Source organism: Drosophila innubila (assembly GCF_004354385.1).
Source record: "Drosophila innubila isolate TH190305 chromosome 2R unlocalized genomic scaffold, UK_Dinn_1.0 1_C_2R, whole genome shotgun sequence".
NCBI classification, from domain to species: Eukaryota; Metazoa; Arthropoda; class Insecta; order Diptera; family Drosophilidae; genus Drosophila; species Drosophila innubila.
The window spans coordinates 10,842,429-10,869,753 of NW_022995374.1; the positions used below are offsets into that span (position 1 = coordinate 10,842,429).

The 27,325-nt window shown below is 39.2% G+C and overlaps 2 protein-coding genes across 2 annotated transcripts in view; one reads left to right on the plus strand and one right to left on the minus strand.

Moving 5' to 3' along the window:
- Positions 1-412: 412 nt before the first annotated feature.
- LOC117782917 lies at positions 413-853 on the minus strand. Its single transcript, XM_034620013.1, has one exon. It carries the CDS (start codon positions 851-853, stop codon positions 413-415), a length of 441 nt encoding a protein of 146 aa, XP_034475904.1.
- A 525-nt stretch (positions 854-1,378) lies between these two features.
- Positions 1,379-27,325, plus strand: part of LOC117782918 (probable serine/threonine-protein kinase dyrk1) — a 62,562-nt gene continuing 36,615 nt past the window's right edge. Inside the window, exon 1 of the mRNA XM_034620014.1 lies at positions 1,379-1,526. Within this exon, the coding sequence (XP_034475905.1) occupies positions 1,379-1,526 (148 nt within the window). The remainder of the gene's footprint in view (positions 1,527-27,325) is intronic.

Below are 27,325 nucleotides of genomic sequence, written 5' to 3' on the forward strand. Positions count from 1 at the left end.
TAATGTATGAACAGGCACTGTAATGCCATCATCTCTGTTAATTGTGTGCTTAATTAAATTTTCATGCAGGTGTAATAAATGATTTTCGCCCGTCGTCTAATTAGATTTCCGCTTTTTATGACTTCTCACATTCTGCATTGTTCATTGACCATCGACTCGATTGTCAGTGTCAAATGCCTAAGGTCATAATTATTTTCGACTGATTGAACAATTGAAAGACACTATAGACTTACGAATTGTATTTGCGAGCACAAGATTTTATTCATGGTTATTTCATTCATTTTGTCGCTAAATTAAAACTTGTAATTTATAAGTAAAATGCAAATTCCCATTTATGAATTCGTGATTTCACTGATAATTATAACATTCATTTTGTCGTAAATTTGATACTTGCAATTTGTAGATAAAATGCCTAATCCCATTTGTGCAACTGACCCGGAGTCGGCAGCATTTTTCTTGGCTTGGATTTGTCTTTCTTTGTTTGATCTTGCTTACAAGTCTTTGGAGGAATAGTAGGTTTGGGAGCTGCCTTGGGAGCAGAGGCGTCTTTGGGAGCTTTCTTGGTATCTTCGGCAGCTGCAGCGGCTTTGGCAGCCTCTGCTGCAATTGCCGCCAACTGTCGCTTTTTCTCCTCGACTAAATCGATGGGTGGCTTCACTTGAGAGCGGGCATCCCTCAGGTAATAGGCATTGCCAGAGATGCGATTCATGGATGATTCGGGGGGAGTGGGTGCCGGAAGACTGCGTGGACTCAAAGTGTCGGCGTAACGATGGCTGGTCACATGCTTGCGACCCAGAAGAAAGTCCCGAAGAAACTGCAGGAATGGGGAAATGTCGCGGTGCTTGGGTGGCATTCTGTAACTAAACTAATAGATTTGTATGACTGGGTTACTTGAAAGTTCGATAGAATAAAAATATTTCCACAATTCGAATAAAAAACGTAATAATAAAAATTTAGATTCGTTATTGGAGTTGTAACTCGGAGTTGATATAAATATATAAGCGAATGCCTACTTTTTACATTTTCACTTGATTGCTTCGCACTCACGCAACTGTTGCTGCGATATTCCGAATTCCTCACAAATTCGACTCACTGTATCAATTCAATAAGCGTCAATCGCATGACGGATTCGACTGTCAATCAATTGCGCCAGAAATCTGAAAGGCGCACCAATGAATTTCAATAATGCCACAGGAATAGGGAGAAATCGAGAGCGAAATGCTGAAATGGGGAAAGAGACGAAGGCCAACTTGACCAGAAATGACGAGAGATAATGAAATTCTCGCACTTTGCACTTTTAGCAGAGACAGTGCAAGAATCAGTCCCATTGGAATTAATAAAAACACTCGAACCTCCTATGCCAATCAGAGAACGCAAAATGAAGACGCAAGGACGCAAGGACGCAACTGACAGCCGCACGCGCCAAGCTTTACTGTACTTTGTTTTCCACGTTTTGTCTTTGACGCCCTCGCATTGCCTTAGCTGTCACTTTGACAGCCTCACGGCCGGAAGTCTGGCCGTCGAACGTGTGAGATGTTTATCATATGGCGCGAGATCCTTGCTTGGAACGCTGCTCACATTTCATCAGATAAGCAGCTTGTCGAGATTTACGAAATCGAGCTGATTATGTCTCCGTGATTGGCGAATGACAGGGTAACCAGGACGGGACCAGGTCGCGTGTCAAAGGGTGGCCGGAATGCCGAATGCTGCCTGTTTACCTTTTGGCTTTTCAATGGCTTCGAGCTGTCGGACGATCCTGCAGGATAAGGGAAAGCGTTTGGGGCGGGGGTTGTTATGCTCAGCTCAGGACTTAGCTCATGTTCTACATGCTGCATACGCTATGGGAAATGCATAAATCAGCTTGACTCCTCTCAATTTGATTCTAATTTACGGCGCACGTTGCTCCCAAACCATTTGAGATAAGCCGCCCAGCTAAATATCAGGTTAACAACATTTTCCAAACGGAAATTGATTTCAATGAGAAAAAAACTGGTTTTTTCAAAAAAAAAAAAAACAACAGTGCAGTTGAAAGGACTTAAATATAAAATAAATGCTCCCAGCTCTCACTCTTAAATATCTTTTAAACATTTATATTTCAGTAAATTTGCTGCGTTGTTTAATGGGATTTATATTGATCATTGACTCATCACCTGATCAAGCATTTTAACTATAATTAACATATATATTGTTGTAGCATTTCGTAGATACTTTGACTTTTTGAAAACATCATCACAAAATAGTTTAAGTATTTTACTTTCTGGTAAACGAATATTTTCCATACAGTTATTTATAATTTACTTAGCTATTTTGAATATTTCGAAAATGAAGTTAATTCGCTGAAAATAGACCGAACGATAAAAGCGAAAATTTTTATCATTTGTGGTGCATGGACTAATATTTCAAGATGATAACCCTGGCATCCTAGCAGATGGCACACATCACAACATGATTTCGTCAGATAATTTATAAAATAGACAATAGCCCACAATGGTACAATAAACACTTGACTGGTTGACTGAAAATGTGTGTCATAATTTTACAATTAATGACCTGTCCTTACTAATGTACATTTATAGAAAAAATCGGTGCTATCGATAAGTATGTAACTTTCTGTCCTCATTAAATTGCATTTAGCATTTAGTTTTGTTTACAAATCATTTGACAACCGAAATGAATATATTTTGATAAAATAAATTTAAGAATTTGGAGAACAGAGCAGAATATCTAATGTTTAAAGGAACATCCAACTCTTCCGGATTGAAAACCATTCAGAAAAACCATTGCGAAGCGTCTGAGAAAATTTGTTTTCAAAGGATACGGAATATTCAGGAGCAGGTTGTGATGCAATATGCCCCCTGGTGAAAAAGTACTCATTAATTCGGTTTGCTCACATTAAGCATAGAAAACTGCATAAGAATCATCTGTGGAACTACGAATCATTGAAGACAATGTGCAAAAGCCTCAAGAGCAACATTCTGAGAATATAATAGCTTCAATTATGTTGCTGAAAAATTCGAAGCTACATAGTACACAAATTATTGTACTATATATTAATTTGCATATTAATAAGGATAAGAATTATCGGCTATAACCACTACTTTTTGTATAAGTTTTGTTTCGTTTCAAATTAAACGCCATTTATTTATTATATTTTTTTGTAATCAAGTGATAATACTTTCTCGATTTCCTAAAAAATTTAAAATATTGAAAGATAAGCGATGAATATCGCATAGTTTTATTGAAATGCTAATACATTTGTTTGAAATGTGCTATTCTTCCATCACTGGGAGCTATGAAATATATTGGGAGAAATGTTGCTTCTTCCCCGAAATGCTAAAATGCTAGAATGTTGTTTAAGTGAGGAAAGGGCATTAGTGTTTTTCTCATTCTAGCATACTTTTGTAATTGTCAATTGAAAATTGTTATGGTGTTAATTATTATAAAGAATAATTTGAAATTTGAGAAATGTTGGTGTTAAATCAATTCTATAACAAAGCCCATGAAGCTGTCGTTTTTGTAATTTTATACGGATTCGGTCCGCAGTGTTTCTGTAAGCAGTATTTCTGTATTACATTGCAATGCGAAAACTAATTAATATAATTTTTTAAACAGAAAGAGGCATGAAATACTCTCTAGGGTTGATTGGGGAACTGAAAAGTGAACTGATTTTTACACGCACGAATTGGGAGTCCTTAAAGTGACATTTGATGCGCCCCTTTGTTTCCCTTGAGCCTTGACAAGGGGTGTGTTGTTCTTTAAATGGTGAGGTTAGTGGTGGTGGTGGTATTGGTGTTGGTGTTGGTAACACATATGCGGTTGATGTGTTCTCGCCCTCTGATTGAACTAATTGACAAATGTGCCAAAAAATCAGCCCAAAATCCAAATCGATTTGGGAATTTGATAATACAAGTTTGCGTCTGAGTTTGAATAGAATAGGTACATTCAACCCGTAGCTTTAACTTTTCAAAAGTCTTAGCCAAGATTCCCCCTTTCCCTTTTTTCCGTTTTCCCGTTGTGAGCAGTGTAATGCGATATGTCAACAGTGTCGGAAGGTTGCAGCAAATTTAAAGAAGCAAAAGAACTTTGCGAAAAGTAAAAGTAGCGAAGGTCAACATCATCAAAATGTCTGGCTAAACTTGTGGACAACACACACATGCCACACGCCAAATGCCACATGCCACATGCCACATACCCTGAGGCCATTCAAGGAGCAGGCCAAGAAGGAGCTGTTTTGTTGGTAACCGAAGGCCAAGGAAGCTGCGTTGTCTCGTAGTGAAAATGATAATGTTAAAGTTTTACAACTTAAGTCGTCAAAGTCAAACACACTCTAGGGAAATTACAAACACATTCGTGACAAGGATGTGAGTCTGCCCTTGTCCTGGCTTCCACTCTGGCTGCAGCTTCTGACCCCCTTGCACGGGGAGGTCAAGAACTGAGGGTGGCGACTCAAACCATTGTCTTCATCTGTGATGAAATACATTCGCCCAAAGTTTACCTGCTCAAATCTTAAGCTCTCTACTCGAATCCTCTGTTCTGTTTGTTGTCAGTGTAGTTACTGCCTTTGTACTCTTTTATGCTTTTACAGTGCTTCAGGGTGGTATTAGTGTAAAGCTCGCCCAGGCGCCACTTTGGGTGGCTCAACTTTGAGATACAACAACAGTCGCTTGTACTGCTTACCCATTAGCATAAATAAACGCTCTAAGTACGCCCCATAAAGGTGTAAATGCTTGGTATTATTAGCCATACCAGCTGAGCGGAGAAGAGAGAGATGAGGAGGGAAGAGTCGAGCTGGCCGAGAGTCTGGGAAACCGCCAACGGCTTCAGTCGGGGGACTTTTGCTAGCGCTAAAATTTTATGCTGCTTTAACACATAAAATTTGCTCTCAAGTATTTCATAAAATTTTGTTACGCATCAAAATGAGTTGCATGCTTTGGTATAAAACTCGACTTTTGTTGTCTCATCAAATGAAATTTTATTAAATGACTGCCAAGTTCGCTGACTTAACTTGGCTTTCAAATTATCTGACCATGGTGGTGTCTTAACTTAAATTGTACACAAAATGGGTCAGCTTTAAAAGGTCAAAGGAATGCAATAAAAACTAGTCGGAAAGGCTATAGTCGAGATCCCGACCATAGGATACCTGATACTTATTTCAATACAAATAAAAGGACTTTAAAGAATTATTTGTATTGATTTGAAAACTTTAATTCGCCATAACTGCCGTTCTACTTGTCCGATCTTGATGTAATTCAGTGGGGTAATAGATAATATTAACAGATAACGTTAATGACCACAAAAAACATAATATCTTTAAAACTATGGGTGTGGTGGTTTTTCGCGATTTGCGGGACGGAAGGGGGCGTGTCCAAAATTTAAAACAAACGTGACCTGCGTGAAGTCTATAGAAATCTGTATGCCGAATTTGGTTACTCTATTTCCTATAGTCTCTGAGATCTAGGCGCTCACACGGACGGACAGACGGATACACGTACAGACGGACAGACGCACATAGCTATATCGACTCTTCTGTTGATGCTGATCAAGAGTATATATACTTTAAAGGGTCGGAGAAGGAGGCACTTCTCCCTGTTACATAAAATTAAACGAACACAATATACCCTGTTACTTAATTTTAAGTAACGGGTATAATAATAAACTATTTAAAATCAATGAAATGGAACCCTGTTGAATGAAAAGGGTACTCCTCTTAAATGAAAATTGTGTTCTCAATAGACAACAATAGTCTGGAAACGTAGAAAATCAAAGAGTGTTCTCCCGCCAAATTTAAGATTCTAGAGCAGAGCGCCTCTAGACATGGCCATAAACACTGCAGGTGCCTATCAGATACCTACGACCCACAGAAAAAATAATACCCTCATTAAAATGCGCAAATGTTCTGTTTATGCACCGAAATTGCGTTCGAGTTTGCCTCCATTGAAGTGAAGCTCTATTCATTTTGGTGCTAAATGCAGAGCCTTTATTCATTTGATGCCCACGTTTATTGTTTTCCAAGTCATTTTCAGCATCTTATCAATTTGACTCAGAGGCACAGGCGCCAGATGCTTCTGTCCTGTTCCTGCTTCTGCTCCTGCTCCTGCTCCAGCTCCTGGTTGTGGCAATAAAAGAGTAACCATTGTTTCCGTTCGGCTGTCATTGATAATGAAGACACCAGCAACATTGTCTTTGGGGAACTCCCTCCCGTTACTGCTGCTGGAACACTTCAACTGGCTTCCGTTGAACGTGACTCTCTTATCAATGTGACTTACTTATTTTCTGAAGACACAGCCGCTGCTCCTCCTCCTCCTCAGGCAGCTCTGCCTGTTCCTATCGCAGCGGCAATTAAAATTTGTAGCTATTGGTAAATGTCGGCAACAATTGGGGGGAAGTTGCGAGTTGAATTCGATTTCGTTTGCGCATCGTTTGCAAATCATTTCGCAATTGCCCAAAATGGGAATGACTTTAGGGCAACTACTTCCTCCCCCACTATCCTGCATTACTCTCTCCATCCCAGCCCATCTCCTCCCCAATTTTAGCCTCATTTTTCACAGTGACAGCGCAATGGGCGTTAATTGCGAGGGTTTGGTTCAGTTTCAGGTTGAGATAAGCGCGCGTGATTTTTCTACGAATTTTGCACCCGACGGGCACAAACGCATTTCGGTTGGGGATGTTCTTGGAGTTGTGACTTGTTATAAGAATTGCACAAGGCACAATTCATACTTTTCTATTCTTCAACCATTCAAATGGGATTTCATTTGGGGCGTGTTGCCGTCGCCGTCGCCGTCGACGTTGCTCGCTGCGATAAGAGCACACAGGGCAGGAGGTCAAAGTATATTTTTTGAATTGGCAAAACGTGCAGCAAATGGCTTAATTACATCTGAAGAGTCAACTTTGATCTTGACTTTTGTAGAGAACCTCATGGAATGAATGGTCGATACCTTAAATTAAAGATAACAAACATTTATTTTGAAATGAACAATTAATTCTTTATTTAGATACTTGTTTGTATGTATGCATGCTTAAAAAATCTTTGCAACTGAAATTATTGTATGTTAACTGGAATTTAGATATTATGTGAGTAGAAATAAAAATGAAATGTATCTTCGAACTTTACCTTCTTCGTTGTTTGTCTGGTGAAAATAAACTCCGAAGGTGAGGCAAAAATAATTATAGAACAACAATATATATCTCGATGTTTCTTAAATTAAGTCTATAAAAATGCTTAAAGCGAGGCAGTAATCCATACATTTAAAAGAAAATACAAATTCATATAAATGTACGGAAAATTTGATCCTTTTTATGCTGACAAACTATTGAGATATCGTATTTATATATTTTCTAGGTCACTATCGCCTCTCAATAATTTAAAGAATGACATGAATATCAAACTAATTTTATTAAATATGAAACTACTTTTTGCCAAAAATATATTAATATTTCTTATGGATTTTATATTATATTATGTTTAATAGTGTTTCTTACAAGTTAAAAGAAGCATAATATATTTCGTCAAATTTAAAAATTTTTAAAAATAAATTAGTCGGAACTAGTCAAGACCCCGACTATAGGAATACCCGTTACATACTTTTAGGAGCTTGTATTGCTTTAATTATAATAAAGTTTAATTAGCCATTACTGTCGCTCTAATTTTCCAATCTTGCTGCGATTAAGTGGCATAATAGATAATAATAATAGATAACGATAGCTAACACAAAAACTTGTTATCGGACACTTGATCTGCGTAAGGTTCATAGAAGTTTGTGTGCCAAATTTGGTTGCTCTATCTTAAATAGTCTCTGAGATCCAGGCGCTTACACGGAAGGACAGACGGACAGAATGCTATATTGACTCAGCTGTTGAAGCTGATCAAGAAAATATATACTTTATGGGGTCGGAGATGCCTCCTACTCCCTGTTACATACATTTCAACGAACACAAAATGTATTTGAACACTTTCTTGACCAATACCAATACGAAATACTTACTTAATCGAACTGTCGGCAAATAAAACCGCTTGATGGATTTTATTTCCATTTATATTTTACTTTGAAAACGAAATTGCAAATAGAAAAATATACACGCGTTATTTTATTTTGAATCGTATTTCATTTGTATTTCATTCGTAGTATATGAATACATATGTTTATGCATGGTAATTTATTAATAAATTTGTGCATTGTAATGACTGCTTCCATTTTTGACATTTTTATAATTTTTGTGAAAATATTTTAGAAAATTTAGACTTTGAGGTCGCTTTTCACTCAATCGGTCGCTAAAATAAGTTGTATTAAGTCGTTGTACAATAGTCGAATTTAAGTATTTAAAAATCACTTCTGCGAAAATCAAGTTGTCGATTATTCGATACATTTTTACAATACTAGTCTACGATATTGTATACTATTTATGATCTGTGTAATCTTGTTCATAGATTAACCCGTTCTTTATCATGCAGTTAGATGGTTAGTCTTTGAAACCTGACAGCTTTGTCTTTGCCCACTTTTGTGGGCTTGCAAATGGGTCGCCCACCTGTATTTAAATGCGCATATTTCACAGTAAACATGACTTGACAACATGCCTGGCTTTTTCGCATGGTCTAAAATATGTAAACAAATAGTTTTGGCAATTGCCAAGTGGGGCATGTTAGGGCCACAGAGCTGCACCTACAAACTACACCTACACCTACACCTACACCCTATAGTCATACACCGAGGCAGGTCAGGTCAGGCCACATCCAACGACTGAATGCATGTTGTGGCATGTGTGGTTGTGCAACAGCAACAACTTTTGCAACATGCGACCAACGAACCAAGCGACTCGACTCGACTCGACTCGACTCTGCTTGGTTGGCTAAATAAACGAGGCCTTAAATCGAACTTTGTACACGGCTTGGCTCGTTCTGGATTGTTCTGGGCCAGATGCAGGGCCAGGGCTGCGGAAAGGCAGGTAGTTGGTAGCTGAATGCATGCCTGCCTGGCTGCCGTCTCGTTTGAGGTTAACATAATTTAAGCTGCCACCCAAGCGGCTCTAACGACGCAGCCTGCGAGAGCGGCTAACTGCCTGGCCATTTAACATGTTGGCAACATGCGTGGCAATTTTGCAAATTATAAATTTTCCACCTGCGCAATGTGCTGTATGCCTGGCCAAACAGAGAGGGCAGACAGGGAGGGAGAGAGACAGAGAGAGGGAGAATATACCGCCCACATAACTGTTGTTTAAACTTTTAAGCGCACACGCTTCCTGCCAACACCAACAACAACACGAACAAAAACAACAATATGCGTAAAAGCAACAACGACAACTATCCGACAATTGATCGTTGTTTCCGCTTGCTGTGGTTATTGTTGTTGTTGTTGTTGTTGTTGCTGCTGCTGTTTGTCGACCCGACTAGATTTAACTTGGCTTCTTACAGCTGTCTGCCAGCTGAAATTAAGTCGACACCGGCACACAACATAACGTGTAGATAGTTTTGCAGACAACACAACAGCAACAGCAACAGCAACAAGACTATGTACAACACCTACGACATACAACCTGTTTCCTGGAACAAGGCCTCTGTAAATAGAGCTGTTTTTCATTCATAGCACTCAAATAGTTGCGTGTACAACACGGCGTATGACGCATGTTTGGCACAATCTCTTTGTGGGGAAAGTTATAGTACCTGCAAGTTCGTAAATAGAATCTATGAAGTGATGTTCTACACTGTTTCAACTATTTCTTTAACCAAATTGCAAATATTCAAAATTTAAGTTAGGAGTGAAATAGAATGAATATCTTATCCGTTTTATCGCCTACATAAACCAATTTACAAATACTTGTATTTACTTAAATGTTCAATTTGAATTAAATTTAGTAAGAGCCAGAAGGTTCATCAATATTTCAACTGAAGAGACTGACCCTCGTGCGAGAAATTTGCATGAAACAAAACGGAAAACGGCAGCAATTTGCGTAAGAGCAAATTAAATATTGTAACTGTAAAATAAATCTGATATGCAATATATTGAAGGCAAAGTGCAGAGGACAACAGGACAACACCAGAACAGGCAACAGCAACAAAAACAACAACAGACAACAGAGCAATCGAGTCGAGGATGCTTCCGTCTGCGGACTGCATAAACAAGACTGCAGAAAAATATAAACAATATGCAAAACATGTTGAAGACCTGCAAGCCGACTGCCTGAAAGACTGAGACCTGAGGCGACTGCAACAAATGTCAAGTATACGCACTGTGGCTCTGCTTTTGTTACATAACGTCGACAGACAGACAGACAGACAGACAGACAGACAGACAGAAGGAGCTGTGTGTTGTGTAAGAAATCGGAACTGGTAACAAGGTCAACATTTGGAAGCATGTTGCCATCAATTTAACATCAAATGGCCATAAATCTCTGCAGCGTGTATTCCATAAAAATACTCGTATTGAATAAAATATGCTAAATAAATATTTAATATACATAAGCGACAACAAGCTGTCCCCGTCAAATATTGAATCAATTGCGAGCCAATAAAAACTGCGTTTCATTCAAAGTGAAACAAACTTCTGGGGAATCGATTGCGTTTGTGTCTCAATTGCGACATTGATTTGCATTAAATAAACGTCGCTCCCCGACGAAAAGGAGAGGGAAAAATTAGAGCAGGACTCTCTGTTCGCTTTGATTTACGTTGCATCAATATCAATCGAAAGTCAACAGACAGGATATACATACGTATATATACGAATAAGAAGTACGTACATACGTACATTTAATATATTTTGCATTTAAAAGCATTTCTCTGCTTCTACTTTTAAGTGATTTTTTTGATTGTTTGTCTTTCAGTTTGACTTCTGTTTGCCCTCGTCGCGACGCAGAGACAAAGTTAAAATATTGTACTGAGAATGGAATTCATTAAAATATCGAAACAACATTCAAATGTGAGTTCAGGACGCAGGGTGCAGAATCAGACTATGTTCCGGGTGGATGATAAAATTCAACGACTGTAAATCGCTGATATTTTAATAGACATTCTGGTGGAATAACGGTTGAGAATTCCTCATTCATACATAAACTCATACTAAAAAACTTGGGATTTCAACCAACTAAACTTTTTTAACATAAGTTTGATTTACAAATAAAAATGGGACTCAATTTGGTGTATTTATTTAATGATATATAAGATTATATTCAAAATAAGTATACTCAATATTTGAATTAAAATGATAATTTACTTATCATAACATGTGTATCATTATGATGACTTAAAATATACATCATTCAAGTTGAAGAATGTATTCAGTTTAGTTTTTGAATGACCTCTTATAGTATTGAAACTCATCTGGTTATACTTACAATTTATTTGTGGAGATTGCAGTTGCAATCAAACAATTTGTTGCTCTATCAGTATCTATCAGCCACCACCACATCATCACCACTTAAATGCATTCACCGAGCTTTGACCAAACATTGTGCGGATCTCTCAGCAATCCGAACACTTAAAATATTCACGCAATCAAAATTAATGCAACTGTCATGTTCTCGTTCCCCCCTCGCACTGACGAAATGTATTTAGCGTTAAATGCAAATACACTTTAGAATTGCAGCCAACCACAGAATCCCTCTGCCTGCCCCTGCGCCTTACCCTCCCCATACCCGACGCTTTCCTAGTCTCCTGAATCAGCTGCACACACAAGTATTGCCGTTACAATCCTGGGGCTGATGCATGTTTAAATTTAAACAGTAAAACCAAACTCATTACCAACAACAAGCGAGTGTCCTGTACTCGTTCGTACGTCGTTGTCAAATTACCAAAATGTCCTTTTGCGCAATTTTGTGGACATTGGAAATCGCTTTGATTGAACCGCATGCAATGCCGGACAGACAACAACTACAATAACAATTGGGTAGGTGGGGAGGGGGGTGAGGTAGAGCACTACAATGGCCGCACATAAAACAAACAGGCCACGTCCTGGCAGTCTCCTAGCCACATCCACATCCCGATCCACATCCCTATCCACATCCATGTCCAAATCCACTCGCAATTGCAGCTGTAAATGCGCCTCGCTGCACTTACACGCATCCCAGCTTCAGTTCGATGTGTAAATTGTCCATGCGGATGTGGATGCGGATTGGGGATTGGTTTTATGTCGCTTGCGCCCGAATGGAGACGCATTTTACTGCCCTGCTAATCTCTGAGCGATTCAATGCGATGCAATGCAAAGTAAAAGCGAAAGCAAATTCGGCCAGCTTCAACAAGGGCGGAGGGAAGGGGAATAGGAAGGGAGAGGGGCGGGAAGGCTTGTCGGCCCAGCAAGTTGACTTTGAAAATCAATTAACAACATCAAACAGACACTGTGGACTGCGCTGACGTGGACAGCTGTCGGTTCAGGGATCTGGCATCCGCAACCACCAAGTGAACCACCCAACCCAACCACCTCGAAAGTGTGTAAATTGCAACTGTAAATCAAATATGACAACGCAGCCAATGCAAAATTTGCATGTGTGTCAGTCACATTAATTGTCCGTGCCAAGTGGGCGGGCCACGTGGTCAGGCGAAGGGGAGCTGGCACGTGAAAGGGGGCGTATTTTATTGTTGTGTTAATGAGTGTGCATAGCATCGCCGTGGGCCAGTTGGAAGACCAGAGCCGAGGAGGAGCGGAGGAGGGGCTCAGTTATCTCTATGGACACTGCAATTTGCTGATGTGACAGCAAAATATGTTGCCATAAGTCGTGTGGCGGAAATTTTAATTAATTATATATAAAAGTTGCTAAAATAAAGGACATTAATTGGATATTAATTGCATAAATGATGTATAGTTGCCAATTCTGTTAAAGATGGAAATAAGAGATCTCGATCTGTTCTAATATTAAAGAAATATTGGCGATTTTCCAGAAATGTCAACCGCAGCCAAAAACTTTAAATTGATCAAAAACTCACATCTTGTGAAATGTTCTTCCAGAACATTTTCAAGTTACTTGTTCAAACATTTTACACATTAATTAGACTGCATCTTTGAAAAAATTAAGTTTTCCCATAGTTGACTGTTTTGCCAAAAGTTGACTTCCAAAATGGAGTGTTTGTAATATAATGATTTTTTGCCGATATCTTTCTTTTAGGGACATAAAATTAATGAAAATGCGAAGAAGACACTTCAATTCTAGTAGTAAAGCTTCTTAATGACTTAAAAAGTACGGAGTAAACAAAAAACATAAAAAACATGATAGAACAAAATGTCGTGTGCAAGATGTCGCGTGCAAAAGTATTTGGAGTGATATAAAAAATAAACTAATTAATAATTTTGAATCAAATAAAAGACAATTATAAGGTACATCAATGCACAACATTTTAAAACTAGTCGCATTAAAAAAATCTCTTAGGTTTTTCTGAAATCAGTGTTTGAAGTCTCATTTGAATGCCTTGGTTTTTTGTAACTTTTTGAAAACGAACAAAATCAACCCAAACACCAATTATATCGCCAATCATTAGCTGTATATTTCGCCTATTGTCAACATACAAAAAAGTCGCATTTGACATGAGAAAACATACACTCAAAAAAAGACCAACTTCTTAATTCGAGAACATTTATCTTACATATTTTGTTCTCTAAATTGAATATTTTTAAGGCCAAATTCGTAATTTAAAATTACTAATATTAATAATATTTATATACAAAATCGAAATTCTTAATATAAGATTAAAAATCTCATTGTGGGGAAGATATAAATAATAGTCATTTAATATGTTGGAGTAGACATTTCTTTTAAAAAAGAAGCTCAGGCTCAAATCACAATTTATTCAACATATTAAATGATTATTTATGCAAATATCAAGCCAGAAATAAATCAAAATAAAAAGCAAAAAAAATATTAGCAATATAAAACTTTTCTTATTTTTCTAATTTAATTTTTTTCCTATAATTATATTTTTGATCTTAAGAATATACCAAATTTTAATCTTATTATTAAGAACATAATTCAATTGATCTTCAAACCAAGATGTTTAAGAATTTAAGACTTAAAGAATTTAATGTTATCGACGCATCACGACGCTAGTGACGAAAGCAGCACGAAGGGTGCGAAAGGCGACTAGCAATATATACAGCTAATATGAAACATTTGCTATGACTGTCCGATCAGATCGAGTTATATACCGATCGAAAGGTTTAGTCCTCACTAACAAAATGGCATACTAAATCATACTAACCTGGTTTATGAGATAAGGGAATGAAAGTGGGAAGGGCAAAATTTAAATGATTGCAGCTAATGGGGCCGTTGGAGCATTTCGGTAAAATTTTTTATCAAAAATACGCGTCTATTGATACCTCGATCACCCAAATTCGACATGTAGTTCAAAAGACAATTAAATTTGAAAACTTAAGTGGACTTCTGTGGACAAAATGAAATGAAAAGTCAGTTTTTTTTGTATGTTTGCATCAAAGCGCTAAAATACCTTAAATGTAAAGATGGGGATTTATTCCTTTTCGAAAATCTAGAAAAGTTTGTTTAACGACTTTTTGAAAAAAACGCTAGTTAAGCGGGAACAGGCTAAACTCCGCTAAAATCCCGCTACATATCATTGGAAAGGTGTGTTTGAGAGCTTTAAGGCGTACCTTTAAATTTTTTTCATAAGTACTCAGGTTACATTTTACAGGTGAAATAGGGGTTTTTAGCTTACATTTCGGCGATTTTTGAAATTGACACATAATATCTTGATCAATATGTATAAATTTCCGCGTTTTTTGGTATATCACACGTAATACTAATTAAGAGAATATATAAATATTACTAAGAGTTCAAAATTGACAGCAGCAATAAAGTGTCATATCAGCAAACCTTTGTAGCAGACAGCTTTTGCTCGTCGAAAAGAGCCAGTGTTGCCAGAAAATTTTGTTTTGAGTTGCAGAAATAGCCAGTGGTGCCAGACATTTTAGTTTTGTTTTTTTTTTTTTGTAATTCGGGCTTAAACTAGTTTAAATGAAATAAATTAGTTGTGCCTTTCTGCAACGCATATTAAATTTATGTTATTTTTCCCTATGTTATTAAGGAAACAGCTTTTTTTTTTTAAATATAAAAGCTAAAAGATATACACGAGGTTAAAGTTTAGTGACGAAAGCATATTCTAGCCCCAAAATTTCTGATATCCAATTTTATGACGAACTAAATAAAGTTTTGTATAAAAATTAAAAAAAAAATAAAAAAAATTGATGTTTGTGGTAGCTTGCCCTTTTTGCCAGTGCAGAATGCCAATTTTCGTATTAATTTTGTCTTCACTTATATTTTTATTTAAAATGTTTATATAATATTAAAGTTTACTTTGCTCGTCACACAATTGGATATCAGAAATTTTAAGGCTAAATCTGATTTCTTAGACCAAAATACTTAGTTTTGAAAGAAGTGTACTACCCTGACTTCCCTGTCTATTCCTTACCCCAAAATTCAGCATAAAGATCTCTGACTGAAGTCTGTCTGCCTTTTACTCTCTGTTGAGGTCAATGTCCACTCGTTAAGGAAAAACATTTACAACTTTTCTAATTAAACGTACAACAACTTTATTCAAGCAACTTAATCAACTTGCAACGACAAGCGCAAAAGGCATAAAAACACACAGACGCACAAACACATTCACACACACACAAGATGTATCCAGAGACACAAATCTATGAGTAATAAAATTATTTACCCAACAAAAACTCGCAACACAAAGTAATAAAATTATTTACCCAACAAAAACTCGCAACACAAACTGCACAATGCGAAAAATGCATGGAAATTTATGATCACGTAGCTGACATAAAATGTTTCGAATCTGAGAACCAGAAAGAGGAGCAGAGGGGAAGGAGAAGAAGGAGTTCCCCACTTTGCATGCAGCTCGCAGCGAGCATGATGTGATAATTTACTTAACGGCCTATGCCCCCTTTGAGTCTCTGTCTACTCCCTTTTAATCTCCGCCCTTGACTGACGTGACGTAGAACTACTCGACTCCTTGCTTCAATCAGAGACACTTTACAAGGCTGCAAACATCAGATTTTATGATGTCTAGGCCATAATTATGCACGATTCTCTGGGAATGCCTTGCAGATGAAGTTATAAGTCTATGGAGTTTGTTTGTCAGCGACAATTTTAATGGATAATTTATGGTTTTGCGGCCAGCTCAAGTTAATAAAAGTCTATTCGTGAGTCGAGATGAAGTGAAATGTTTTATGGGCTAAATACGGCAAGATATTGGAGTTAGTAATTGGAACAATAATATTAAATGGATTTGACAAGCTTAAACGCAAATTCAGTTAATTTGATCAGCCTTTAATATGGCTTTTGTGTTAGAGTGTGAGTGGAGACAATCGTTGACTCTCGGCTAGATCTTTGATGTCGAAAAAATGCCTGACAAACAATGTCTGAGCTAAGCTGAAACTAAGTGCAATTAAACCGAAACCGCATTATCTCTTTCCCTTCGCTTATCGGACTGTTTATGTGCTAAGCTCTCGACTTGACTTGGGGGTCATCCCGACATGTCTGCGGTATGTGGAAGCATTTCCCATAAGACCTCTCCTTATTGCAATCTTTTCTGTCGGACTAGACGCCATTTAGACCAGGCCAAAGGCCACAAAGAGCTGAGCTGTCGACTGTTCGTTTCGTTCTGTGGTGATAACTGGAAATTAATTAAACGCAGACGCGAATTAAATTAAAATAAAACCACAAAAACGCAGACTTAAAGACTATCATGGGCTATTAATAATGGTATTACAGACTGATAGATCCATGCTACTTTTGGCCAACTTTAAGGTCCACCCTCTTGCCACCCTCTGATAGGCAACAATCTCCTCCTTGCCTGATTTCACGGCTCTGCGGTTCTGCGGCTCTCTGCCGCCTTTTCCCAACGTTTGACGTCTGTTTCCGCTGTTTCTGCTGTTTCTGCTGTTTGTGCTGTTTTTTGCATTCACTGAAAAGCCATAACAATAAATGGGGCCCTACCAAGTCCACAAAAGAGAAAGCAAAATAACAAAAACAAAGCAAGAGCTCCTCGGATAAAGGCCAGAGGGCGAAGGCTAACCGAAACGAAACAATTGCAACAAATGCAACTCTGGCTGGGACTTTCCACTTCCGGCTGCACTAAAAGTTTAAATTCATTTCCGTTAAAGCTTAGAATTTTGCGAAAAATTAATTAGAAGTTGCACAAACACGCGAAGAACTATAGTGTAGTTATCTTTGAGTTCGATGCCAAAAGGATTTGTTTGTTTTACTCTTCTGCCTCTTTCCTTCTTATCCTCTGACTTTTATTTCCTGCCATTTATGTGCTAATCTTGGCAATGCTTTTTGCCTCATTTAAAAAGAGTTGTTTAATGTGCGACAATTTGTTTGACACTTGGCAGAGATCAGTTCTCATCGGATGATAAATGAGTACAGTTCCATTTATCACGGAAAGTCGTTCCCAAAGTGAATTCCAATTGCAGGTGAAAGAATCCCAGGAACTATCTTCCTCTTTCCACTTTTCAGAATGCAATTAGTTGCAATTAATTAAGATTAAACTAGTTGATAGTTCACATTAGGAAGCAAGGTTCATATGTCGACTAGACAGAGGAATTATCCCTTATACGAGTAGATTTCTCCCAGCTGACAGAGATAAATGGCTACACTCATGAAGCTTCTTTTAATTGCTTAAAAATAAGAACAGCTAGACTGTTTTAGTGCAGGAGTGCATTACTTGATAAGGAATACATTGGAAGGTCTTAGATGTGTAGCAGTGTTATACCTTCAAAAATGAACAAATTAAAGTTAATATTATTAATACTAATTTTGTCTCTGCTTTACTTTCGTTTCAGGCCTGAAAGATCCAAACTTGGATAGGCATACCACTAAAGGTAAGAGAAGTTTCTCTGCTTTATTTATTTATAAAAATACCAATTCGGATCAAAAATTAATTAAAATCCCACTTAAATATAAATTGTCTAAATTATTACAAACCAAAATTTGTTGCTCAACGAGAAGTCAAAGAGCACCACAGTAACCCGAACGTAACCCACACACTTTACCACAATAACTATAAATTCCCAGGACCCGTCTTCAACCGCATGGAAGGAACCCTTTGCCAAGGTTCAAGGCAGCAAAGTAAAGCAGCAAGCAGCCTCTTTAAAACGCAATCAAGTTGAAAATTAATTAAAATTTTAAGCGGGATATGAAAATAATGTGCAACCCAACGAAATTACACACACAGACACCAAACTAGGACCATCATCTCAACATGCACCTCACCCAAAAACCTCATCCCAATTTTGTGCCATTCCAAACAGCGTTTAATTTAAAACTCACTTGTTACATTTTTAGACGCTGACTTCGACATTTCTTCTTCAGCTCCAGTTGAAGTCCCAGTTCCATAGTCGTCGTCGTCGTCGTCGTCGTCATCGCCTTCGCTGTTGGTAGTCGTCTCGATTTCATTAAAAATGTTTTTATGCTCACATTATCCTTTTACTTTAGCGTCGACTTCACGTCTCCCTCGCTGTTTTAGTGAGCAATTTAATTTGACTATGAAACGGCAGCCGCATCCTTGACACTTTCACTTTTCCATCCCCCACCAGCTTACTCCGCCTCCTTTCCCCAGGTGTTTCCTCAATCGTGCTTACCCCTTTCCATTGGCTTGTTTTAAGCAGCTTAAGCTTGTCGTTGACGTCCTTGTTGCTCACGCTTTTGCTTCTTCTTCTGCTTCTTCTTGCTTCTGTTGCTGTTGTTGTTGCTGTTAAAGGGCTCATAATTTCACGCTTGGCGCACACAAGCGTCCCTCTTGCCGTGCTGCACCTTCACCTGCCACTCGTTCCTCGCCTTTAAGTGAAGTGTTCCCACTGAGCTGTGTGTGTGTGTGTGTGTGTGTGTGTGTGTGTGTGTGTGCGTGTGCGTGTGCGTGTGCAGCCACAATTTTCACCAACATTTTCACTGCTCTTGGCTTTGAGTTTTCCGATTCAGACAGAGAAGACATCACTTCAAATCCAATAAACCTAAGTGCGCTGCCGCTGATGTTGGCCTCCTTCAGGTCCTTGTTTTGGTCCTGGAACTGACTCTGCTTTGGCCTGTCGCCTGGCCACCGTTCTGGCTTGTTGGCGTTGCATGCCACACGATTCTTTGTTTAGTTTCGTTGATGCTCTACAGTTTTGCCGCTACAGTTCCACTTGCATGTACACCGCTGCTCACTCGAATAGGTTCTTTCTGCTCACAGTGCTCCTTCCGTTATTTTTGGAGACTGACGTCAGCCAATAAATGCATGTTAATAAATATAAATACAATTCCAATTGTTTTATTGCTATCCCTATTCATATTAATCGATTTTCTTTTTTTCTTTCTCTTGAGCTCACAGTTTTTAAATGGATTGGTCTGTCGGCTAATGTGATGAATGAATGCGACTTTGGATGTGGCAATGTCATTGCAGACTCGCAAAAAGAGAAACATAAAAAGTAGACGGACTTGTAATTATTTTGAAGTAACTTTATGGATTTCTTTTTGGGCTCACCTTTTACTTCCAATGAGTCAGACCTTAACAGAAATTCGTGCCATAGGCAAAAAACTCATCACATGTTTTTACCCCGCACAGAGTCAAATGTGGCTCTTTAATCTCATAAATCAAACGACAACAACAAGTTGAAGCAGCAATATAAGCAGCAACAGGATAACAGGCAGAGGCAGAGACAGAACGGCCGTCTGAGAGGGTAGGAGAGAGACCGCACATATCATATCATTTAACATATTTCACTTAGGAATATATTTAATCCTGCAACTTGTCTGGTGTCTACCTGGTCGTCCTGCTCGTCCTGTTTATACTGCCGTCAACATTCTCATTTCCTAGCAAAGTTTTATTTTTATTTCTTATTACGCCTTATCAAATAATGAATATCAAATGTAATGCTTATCATTTATTTGCCAAGGCGAAACCGAAATGTATCTCGATGAGGGCTTCCAGGTGCTTGTGAACTGGTGGCAACATATTATAATATTTACTTAATTTTCATTTCTAATTTTTTGCCTTGGCATGAGGCATATGAAATTGCTACCAGACCAGACCTTGGCCGTGGCCAGAGAAAGAGATGGAGATGGATAAGTGGATTGAGTCGAAGGAAAAAATTGCTGCATAATAAGCGAAGCTCATAGCGAAAGTTGTTGTGGCCAAAAGTCAAGTAGGGAATGAGATTGGTTGGTGGGTGGTTTAATTTTGGGATGGAATGGGAACAGTGGTGCAAGGGTGGCTTCTGTCATTCCTTGCAGGTGGCTTAAGCTGGCGTCTAAAGCGATAAGCGAGGGAGTATTTGAATTTTTAATAAAATGAAATGCGAATCCCTCCAAGTTTGGTTCGCCCCATCCACTCTTTGATTCATTTGCCACTTGTGCAGACGCAGCCACAAAAAAATAAAAAAATTATTCAAATTCGGTTTTGTAGTCGCCGCCATTTTCTTGTCACTGGCTGTGAAAACTCACAGCTTTTCTCGCTCTTCTCGCTTTTCTCGCTTTTCCCTCATTCCCTGATGCCCGGCACATTTCAGCTAATCTTTTGGTCAGCCAACACTGACACCCCCCGACTCCTACTATTACAAGTGTCCTTCTGTCTGTCTGTCTGACGGTCTATCTGTCTGTCTGTCCGTCAGTCGCCTTGTTGTCTATTCGCTTTTTGAAATTCCAATTTGAATGCTTCGTGGTTTCCTCTCCCTCTTCTTCATGGGTGGCGTCCCTACGATTTGGTGCTTCCAGCCAATATTATTTTATTCATGCCATCGTACGTATTTGTCTTTTTCGCACTGTTGCCATCTTCTTTATTGTACTTGAAAAATCGTAATTAGAATTGGTAATGTATTCAAATTGACTTTCATTTCCGTTCGTTTGTTTTGCCTCCGTTGTTCTTCATCAAGATTTTGCGCTTTTTGTGGGAGGGTTCCACACCTTCTCCTCACCTTCTGCCTGGCAATCGAAAGCTCCAACTTGACAATTGGCCGATAAGCTAGAAGCGAGAATGATATTGTATCTAAGTACTAAGCTGGTAATCGCCAGAGATGTCAAAAAAGGAATTACCTCATTTCATTTGTTTCCAAATAAATATTGATTCTGGCAGTCACACTTTTGTGTGAGCCCAAAACTCCAACGATCTACTGCACAAGGAATTACACGTAATGCCAGTATCTATCAGATACTTTTGCTACCATATTTCAAAATCTTTGTTTGCTCAGCCAAGGGAAGAAAAGTTTCTGTCGAACTAAAAGTAACTGAACGTGCGGCGGCATTGAAAACCAAAGAATAAAAGAATAAAGGAAAAAAAAAAAGGAAAAAAAAGCAGTAAGAAACTGAAACTTTCGCAGGAAAAACCGTAAAGAATTCAACTAATAAAAATCAGGCACTCAAGTGCGAAAAAATCGCGAAAAGCATCATCAAATAATGTGCCACTCAAGCCGAATGCCAAGCGTGGCCAGCCTCAGTCTCAGTCTCAGTCTCAGTCTCAGTCTCATCCCCGTCTGCGTCCCATCTCCAAACCGAGAGAAAGACAAATAGAAAACAAAAGTAAAATGTAAGTTGAAATAGAACTATGCTACGCGCAGTTGGTGAAAAGTTGCGCCGCCAACCCGAAGCCCCAAAATAATACAAAATTGCCAAGGAATGCAGCCACACACCCCCAAACCCGAAAATGGGCTCATACACCCCGCGGCCCATAAGTCGCCCCTTCGGCTATACGTCATCAGGACAAACTTCGATGGGTTAGCCAAAGCGCGCTGTCTCCATTTTTCGGGTTATCGGCGGGTATCGGGGGGTATCGGGTGTACGGATGCGTTGGCCACATATTTCCGCCGCCACGAAGCGTGCTAGGTATTTTCCTCAGTTAGTTCGAGCGTGTGTGCGTAACGGAAAAGCAATTTTCCTTTGTGTCGTGCTCAGGTTTCAGCTGGGATTGTTTTCCTCGTTTCGTCTACGTTTTGTTTTCCGTGAGAGTTTTTCCTACGCGCTGCATTCAGCTGGCAAATTTGTTGCAGCAGAAATAAACACTTTATTAAATGCATTGGAATAAACGCAACGAAACGAGCGAACAAAGTCCCATTTTCTATTTGTCTTCTCCGAGCGATTCACTCTTTACTCACATGTGAGGATAAGCTGCAGGGATAAAAACTTGGCAAGTTCTTATATCGCAAAGTGAATTTGGTGCTAAGCTAAAGATAGAGATTCTCGTCTGTGCTCCGAGCTGGATTTAAGTGTGAGGTATAAATATAATATTGAATTTTGTTTTTTTTAAATAGGTAAGAAGTTATTTAGGAAATAAAATGTTCAAATTGATTCATCGATTAATTTCATATTATTTTGAAAAATATTTACTTTGTTTTTTCCACTTACAATTAAAAAGTTTATTAAAGTGAAGAATTGTTGGATTTTTAACTCAGAATAAGTAACTGTATATCCTGACTGACTGACTGACAATCAACATGGAAATCTAAGAAGCTTAGTTTTTTTAAATTATTAAATTTCATGTTTTTTTTAGGTATATGGAATTTGTTGTACATTTCTTGAAGTTAAATAATGCTTTTTGGTGAAAATAATCTAAAATGAAGACCCAAAATTTTTCCAAGTGCTTACTACGGTTAAATTTAGTCATATACGAGTATTCGATTTATGATTTAAGTATTTATTTACTTTTTGCATTTGCCCCCAATCCAAAACACAACCTATCTGATCTCCCACCACACCCACACACACATTCACACACACGGATAATCGAAGGCAGGAATCAAATTATGCTAGAATTGAGATTGATTTTTTATTCAATTTTAATGCGACAAACGAAGGCAGATAAACAGACACCGACACCGACAGCAGAATCAACTCTGTTCCTAGCACACACATGTCCCCCCCTTCCTGGATCCCCGCTTCAGCTCCCAGCTCCCTTGGCCCTTAAGCCCATGGGCCGATGGCGGTTTGGTTCGTGGTCCTATATACCCAGTTACAGGGTGCTTCAGATCAGAGCCAAACACGTGGCCATGGCCTGTGCTGCTCCTCTCCGGCTCTGATGCTCGGCATCGCTGGCTGGGGAGAAATTATAACATGGGATACGATGGGACACGGGGGAGTGTCAGTGGATTAGGTCGTTGCTGGCTGACGTCGTGGTCCTTATGGGAAACTTTTTGAATATTACAACATAAATCGATTAGCTTCCAGCAATCTGCATCACATGTGTGTATGTGTTTGTCTTCTCTTGATGTGTGTGTGTGTGTGTGTGTGTGTTGTCACTGATTGACACTTGAAGCAACATTTTTTGCTCTCTACTTTTTGCTGTTTGCTTTCGTCCATTGATATGCGTCTGCCACTTGACTTGACTCCAGTCAACGATGGCTCAGAGAGTTCGTCTCCAGCTCCACATGAGCTTGTTGCTCCTCTCTCTGTCTCACTTTATCTCTCTGTCTCTCCTTTAGTTGCGATGTGGTGACGGCTCATCAATGGCTCTTCATCATCATCCAGGCAAATTGGCTTTCAGTTTTGGCTCTCGGCTTCGGATCTATCGTCGTGTGTGTTGCATTATTATAGACGACGACCTCGATTTCTAGCATAAATTGAAAGGAAATTAAACATTGAATGGAGGTGGAAGAAGTAGAGCTGTTTTATATCTCGGCTAGGCAGAAATTGAATATTAATTGATAATGTGGGTCAACAATATGACATTAGCAAGGTTACAGACAGTTGTCAGCAATTTCTTATGGGAGCAATTCTTTTATCAATCCAGCAAACAGTTGATATTTGTCGTGTAGATTATCCCATTTCTGGTTGTAACTAAATTACATCGCAATTTAGATCACTTCACATCATCATCGTCATCGTCAGCTGTAGCACTCCAATCAATCCCAGAGGCCTTTAACCAGTCAACAAATCTGCTAAGCAAATATACGCCCAAAGGCCTTAACCTCGACGAAACCAACAAACAACATGCGAGTATAGCAAACTGACAGACAACAGACAACGGACAAACTGCAATTAGCGCACACAAAGCGCAAACAGGACTAAATTTCAAGAGGAACATCAGTTTATCAATTTAGGGGTGGCTCCTGGTTCGATTCCCCAGCTCGACATCTGTAATTTTACACAAATTAAAAGCAATGCGACGCAAATTCAGAATCGAAAATAGCAGACAAAATCTAAAGGTGTGCTACATAAATCCTTCCCTCTGTGTGTGAGTCTGGGCTAGACAGAAAAATAAGGGGTCTAACATGACATATAGGGATGGGATCGGATGGGATGGGAGTTATCAATTGTCTTGGCAACAGACTACCAAGTCCCGTTGTGCAATATTCAGTCAAATTTTACACTTTGAGCAAGAAGCCGCAGTTCATTCAGCTTTGTAGTCCAATTAAATGCGCTGAAGGGTTCGCCTGAACTGAAGAAGATCCATTGCAGTTCCTCCTGCTCCTTCATCCTGCTGTTTCTCTGTAGTCCCTTCGACATTTTTGTAGTTTGTTCTGGAGCTACCTGAGCTGTGAATTGAGTTTCATGCTCCGCTGGTCAGCAATTTGTTGTCGCAGCAGTTAGCTTTGACTCTATTTCCCTTCTACTTCTACTTCCATTTCCATTTCCATCTCCATTTGTATTCCTAATTCCACTTTCGCTTTGCTTTTGACTTTAAGCTTTAACTGTTCATTTTCCCTGGCCATCATCACAAATTGTTGACATTATTTTGGGCCTCATCATGACAAAGTGTTTTGGCTTCACTTTTGTTTTAGTCTTTTGCTTTCTTTACGCTCCACTTTCCGCTTTCCACGTTGCGTGGGAAACTTTCTAAACATGTCAAGTTCTCATCAGCAGCATCTCCTTATCGTCCTTGTCGTCCTTGTCCTGTTTATCCTCCTGCTCTGACTGGTTGTAATTATCACGCTAATGAATCAAGTGTACTCGCTTGTAACTAATTGATATGAGAAAGTGACATGGCTTTTTATTGTTCCAGGGGGTTGGTTGAAGCCGATAAGCAACCAGGCCAAAACCAAGTTCTTTATTCGGCACTTTTTGTCATTCCCGAGTCGCGTGTGTGTGGTGTGTGTATACTTTTGTGAATCTACGCTAATTTGCATGAGAGTATTTCAGATGAGGTAGTTCCTCTTTCTCTGTCCTTCTCTGTCAATGCCACAACATCAATATTTATGCAGCTAATCAACAGCACACAAAATTAAACCAAAAGGCAACTCGTGAAATGGTAAGAACAACAAACCAAAATCCAATCCAATCAAAAAGTATTCAGGGGTTAACACTGTCCAAAACTGAGAGAGGTAGATGGAAGGTGGACTGTTGTATTTGAGAAAAATAGGGTGGAAAATCGAAAAACTTCATTAGAATTTGTTTGGCGCCTCTGACATTTTCATGGCAATTGTCTTTAACTTTTTACTCGTGTAAACTTTGCCTAAATGAATTTGCACAATTCCTTCTTCTTTTTCCTCTACTTCCTTCGCGGTACGCCCTTAACTTTTGGGACGCTTTACTTTTATTTCTGTAGCACATTTTTTGGCATATGGCCCAGGGGAGTTGAAAGCTTGTTAAGCGACTTTCTTTCAGGTGACGACGATAACGATAACGATGATGATATTAACGATGATGATGATGATGCTGATAATGATGAGAGGTTCATCCACTGATGACTTGAGGTCCCCAGAGTATTTTGTCAGTAATAAATGTGATTGTTTTCGCCAAAGGCAACGCACTCGAGGAGTATTATTTATATTTATGTTGTTTAGCATAAACAACTTTGCTTAAATTGCACAAACTTTGCATAAGCCCTGATCTGTCCTGCACAGCGGCAATCAATTTCAATTTTAAGCCCTTTACGTTTTTAATTAATCGTCGGATTACCAGGAGTTGCCCACTTGCCCAACTGTCCACACTGTCCACACTGTTCACAGTCGACGTGGTCGCAGTCCTCGCCAGCGGTTTACACTCTGCTCTACCCTCCAGCTGTCCATTTTTTCATTATCTGTGCGATTTATTCTATTTTTATCACCCAAACGAGCGACTCAACTAAACGAGCGACAAATTGCCAGAGTCCTCTGCCGCTCCATCCTCGACGATGATGAACTTTTATTGTTCCTGGCCGCGCTTAATCCTTTCACGCTTTGTCATCAATGCAACGGCACAAGCCGCACTTCTGACGGATTTACTATGCTCCCGAATAGTTTGCATCGTCCAATCATGCCATATGGTCCAAGGAGCTCTCCAAAACCATGGAAACGTGTTGCCTGTGGCGAAAAAAGAATGTAGACTGCACTTATTTCATTTTACTCGAATTGTGGTCAGCCGATTTACGAGTACGTTGCAAATCTGTTTTGAAAGCCAATAAATCTGAATTATTGGCCTTCTGTCTGTCAGATGCCCTCTCTCTATCTGTGGGCTGACCGACAGTTTTGTGTCTGTTATGATGAGGTACTCGTATTCCGATTCATATTTAGTCTATATCCATGTGAATGAATTACAATCGAGTTTGACTTGTACAACTCCATTTGCAGAACTAGGCCTATCTCTGTGGAGTTGTCAATATTTGGACATTCATTTAGATTTCACGTATTTGCTAATCATGAACCTCGTATCTCTCCCATTTGGCACCCACTTCTGTGCATCTGCCCCAATTATCAGCAAAGTCCATCAGCAATTGTCGAAAGCCAGAGTCATAAATTACAGAAGGTGCTAAAAGCCACACAAAAATTGTTAAAAATAATGACACATTTGCCACACATCCGTTGGGTCAACAGCGGAATCGGCACATAAAAGGCAAGGATGGGTTTCATTCGATTCTGGCTTGGCTTGGGGGTGAGTGGTCCACTGTTGGGCAGTCGGTCCACTCATAACATGACGACATCATCATCATCCTCAGCATCAGGAGTCTCGTTAGAGGCGCAAATCTGCGCTGTGGGCGATGTTATTGTAACAATCGACACCCGACGCGTTAAACACACACGAAATGATTGCCAGGGAGCGGTGGAAACAGAAACAGAAAGAGAGTGAAAGCGAATAGGAAAGGGGCGGCATTGCCCGTGGCGTTTCGGTTTTGACCACACTGCCACTGCTCACCGGGGTGTTGACAATTCAAACGCAATAATTGCGACTGCGAACCGCACGACGCTCGGCGGGATTGAGAAAAAGGTGTGCGAGTGTGTGTGTGCGAGTGTGTGTGTGTGTGTGTGTGTGCCATGGGAAGGTGTTCCTTGTCCTGGCAGGACGCGTGTCCGTCTCTACTCGCTTCGACTCGCCTTTGGCTCGTTATTTCGTGTTTGACACAATGTCAACTTTGTAATAAGTTTTGCTTTCGCTCGCTGCGCGTTCGGCGACAACTCGCCACATAAAAACGTAAAAACATAAAAAACTGAGAGTTGGGTAATGT

Bases quoted from the DNA above. Each gene is read 5' to 3' on its own strand.
- LOC117782917 (XM_034620013.1), bottom strand. From the start codon at position 853: ATGCCACCCAAGCACCGCGACATTTCCCCATTCCTGCAGTTTCTTCGG.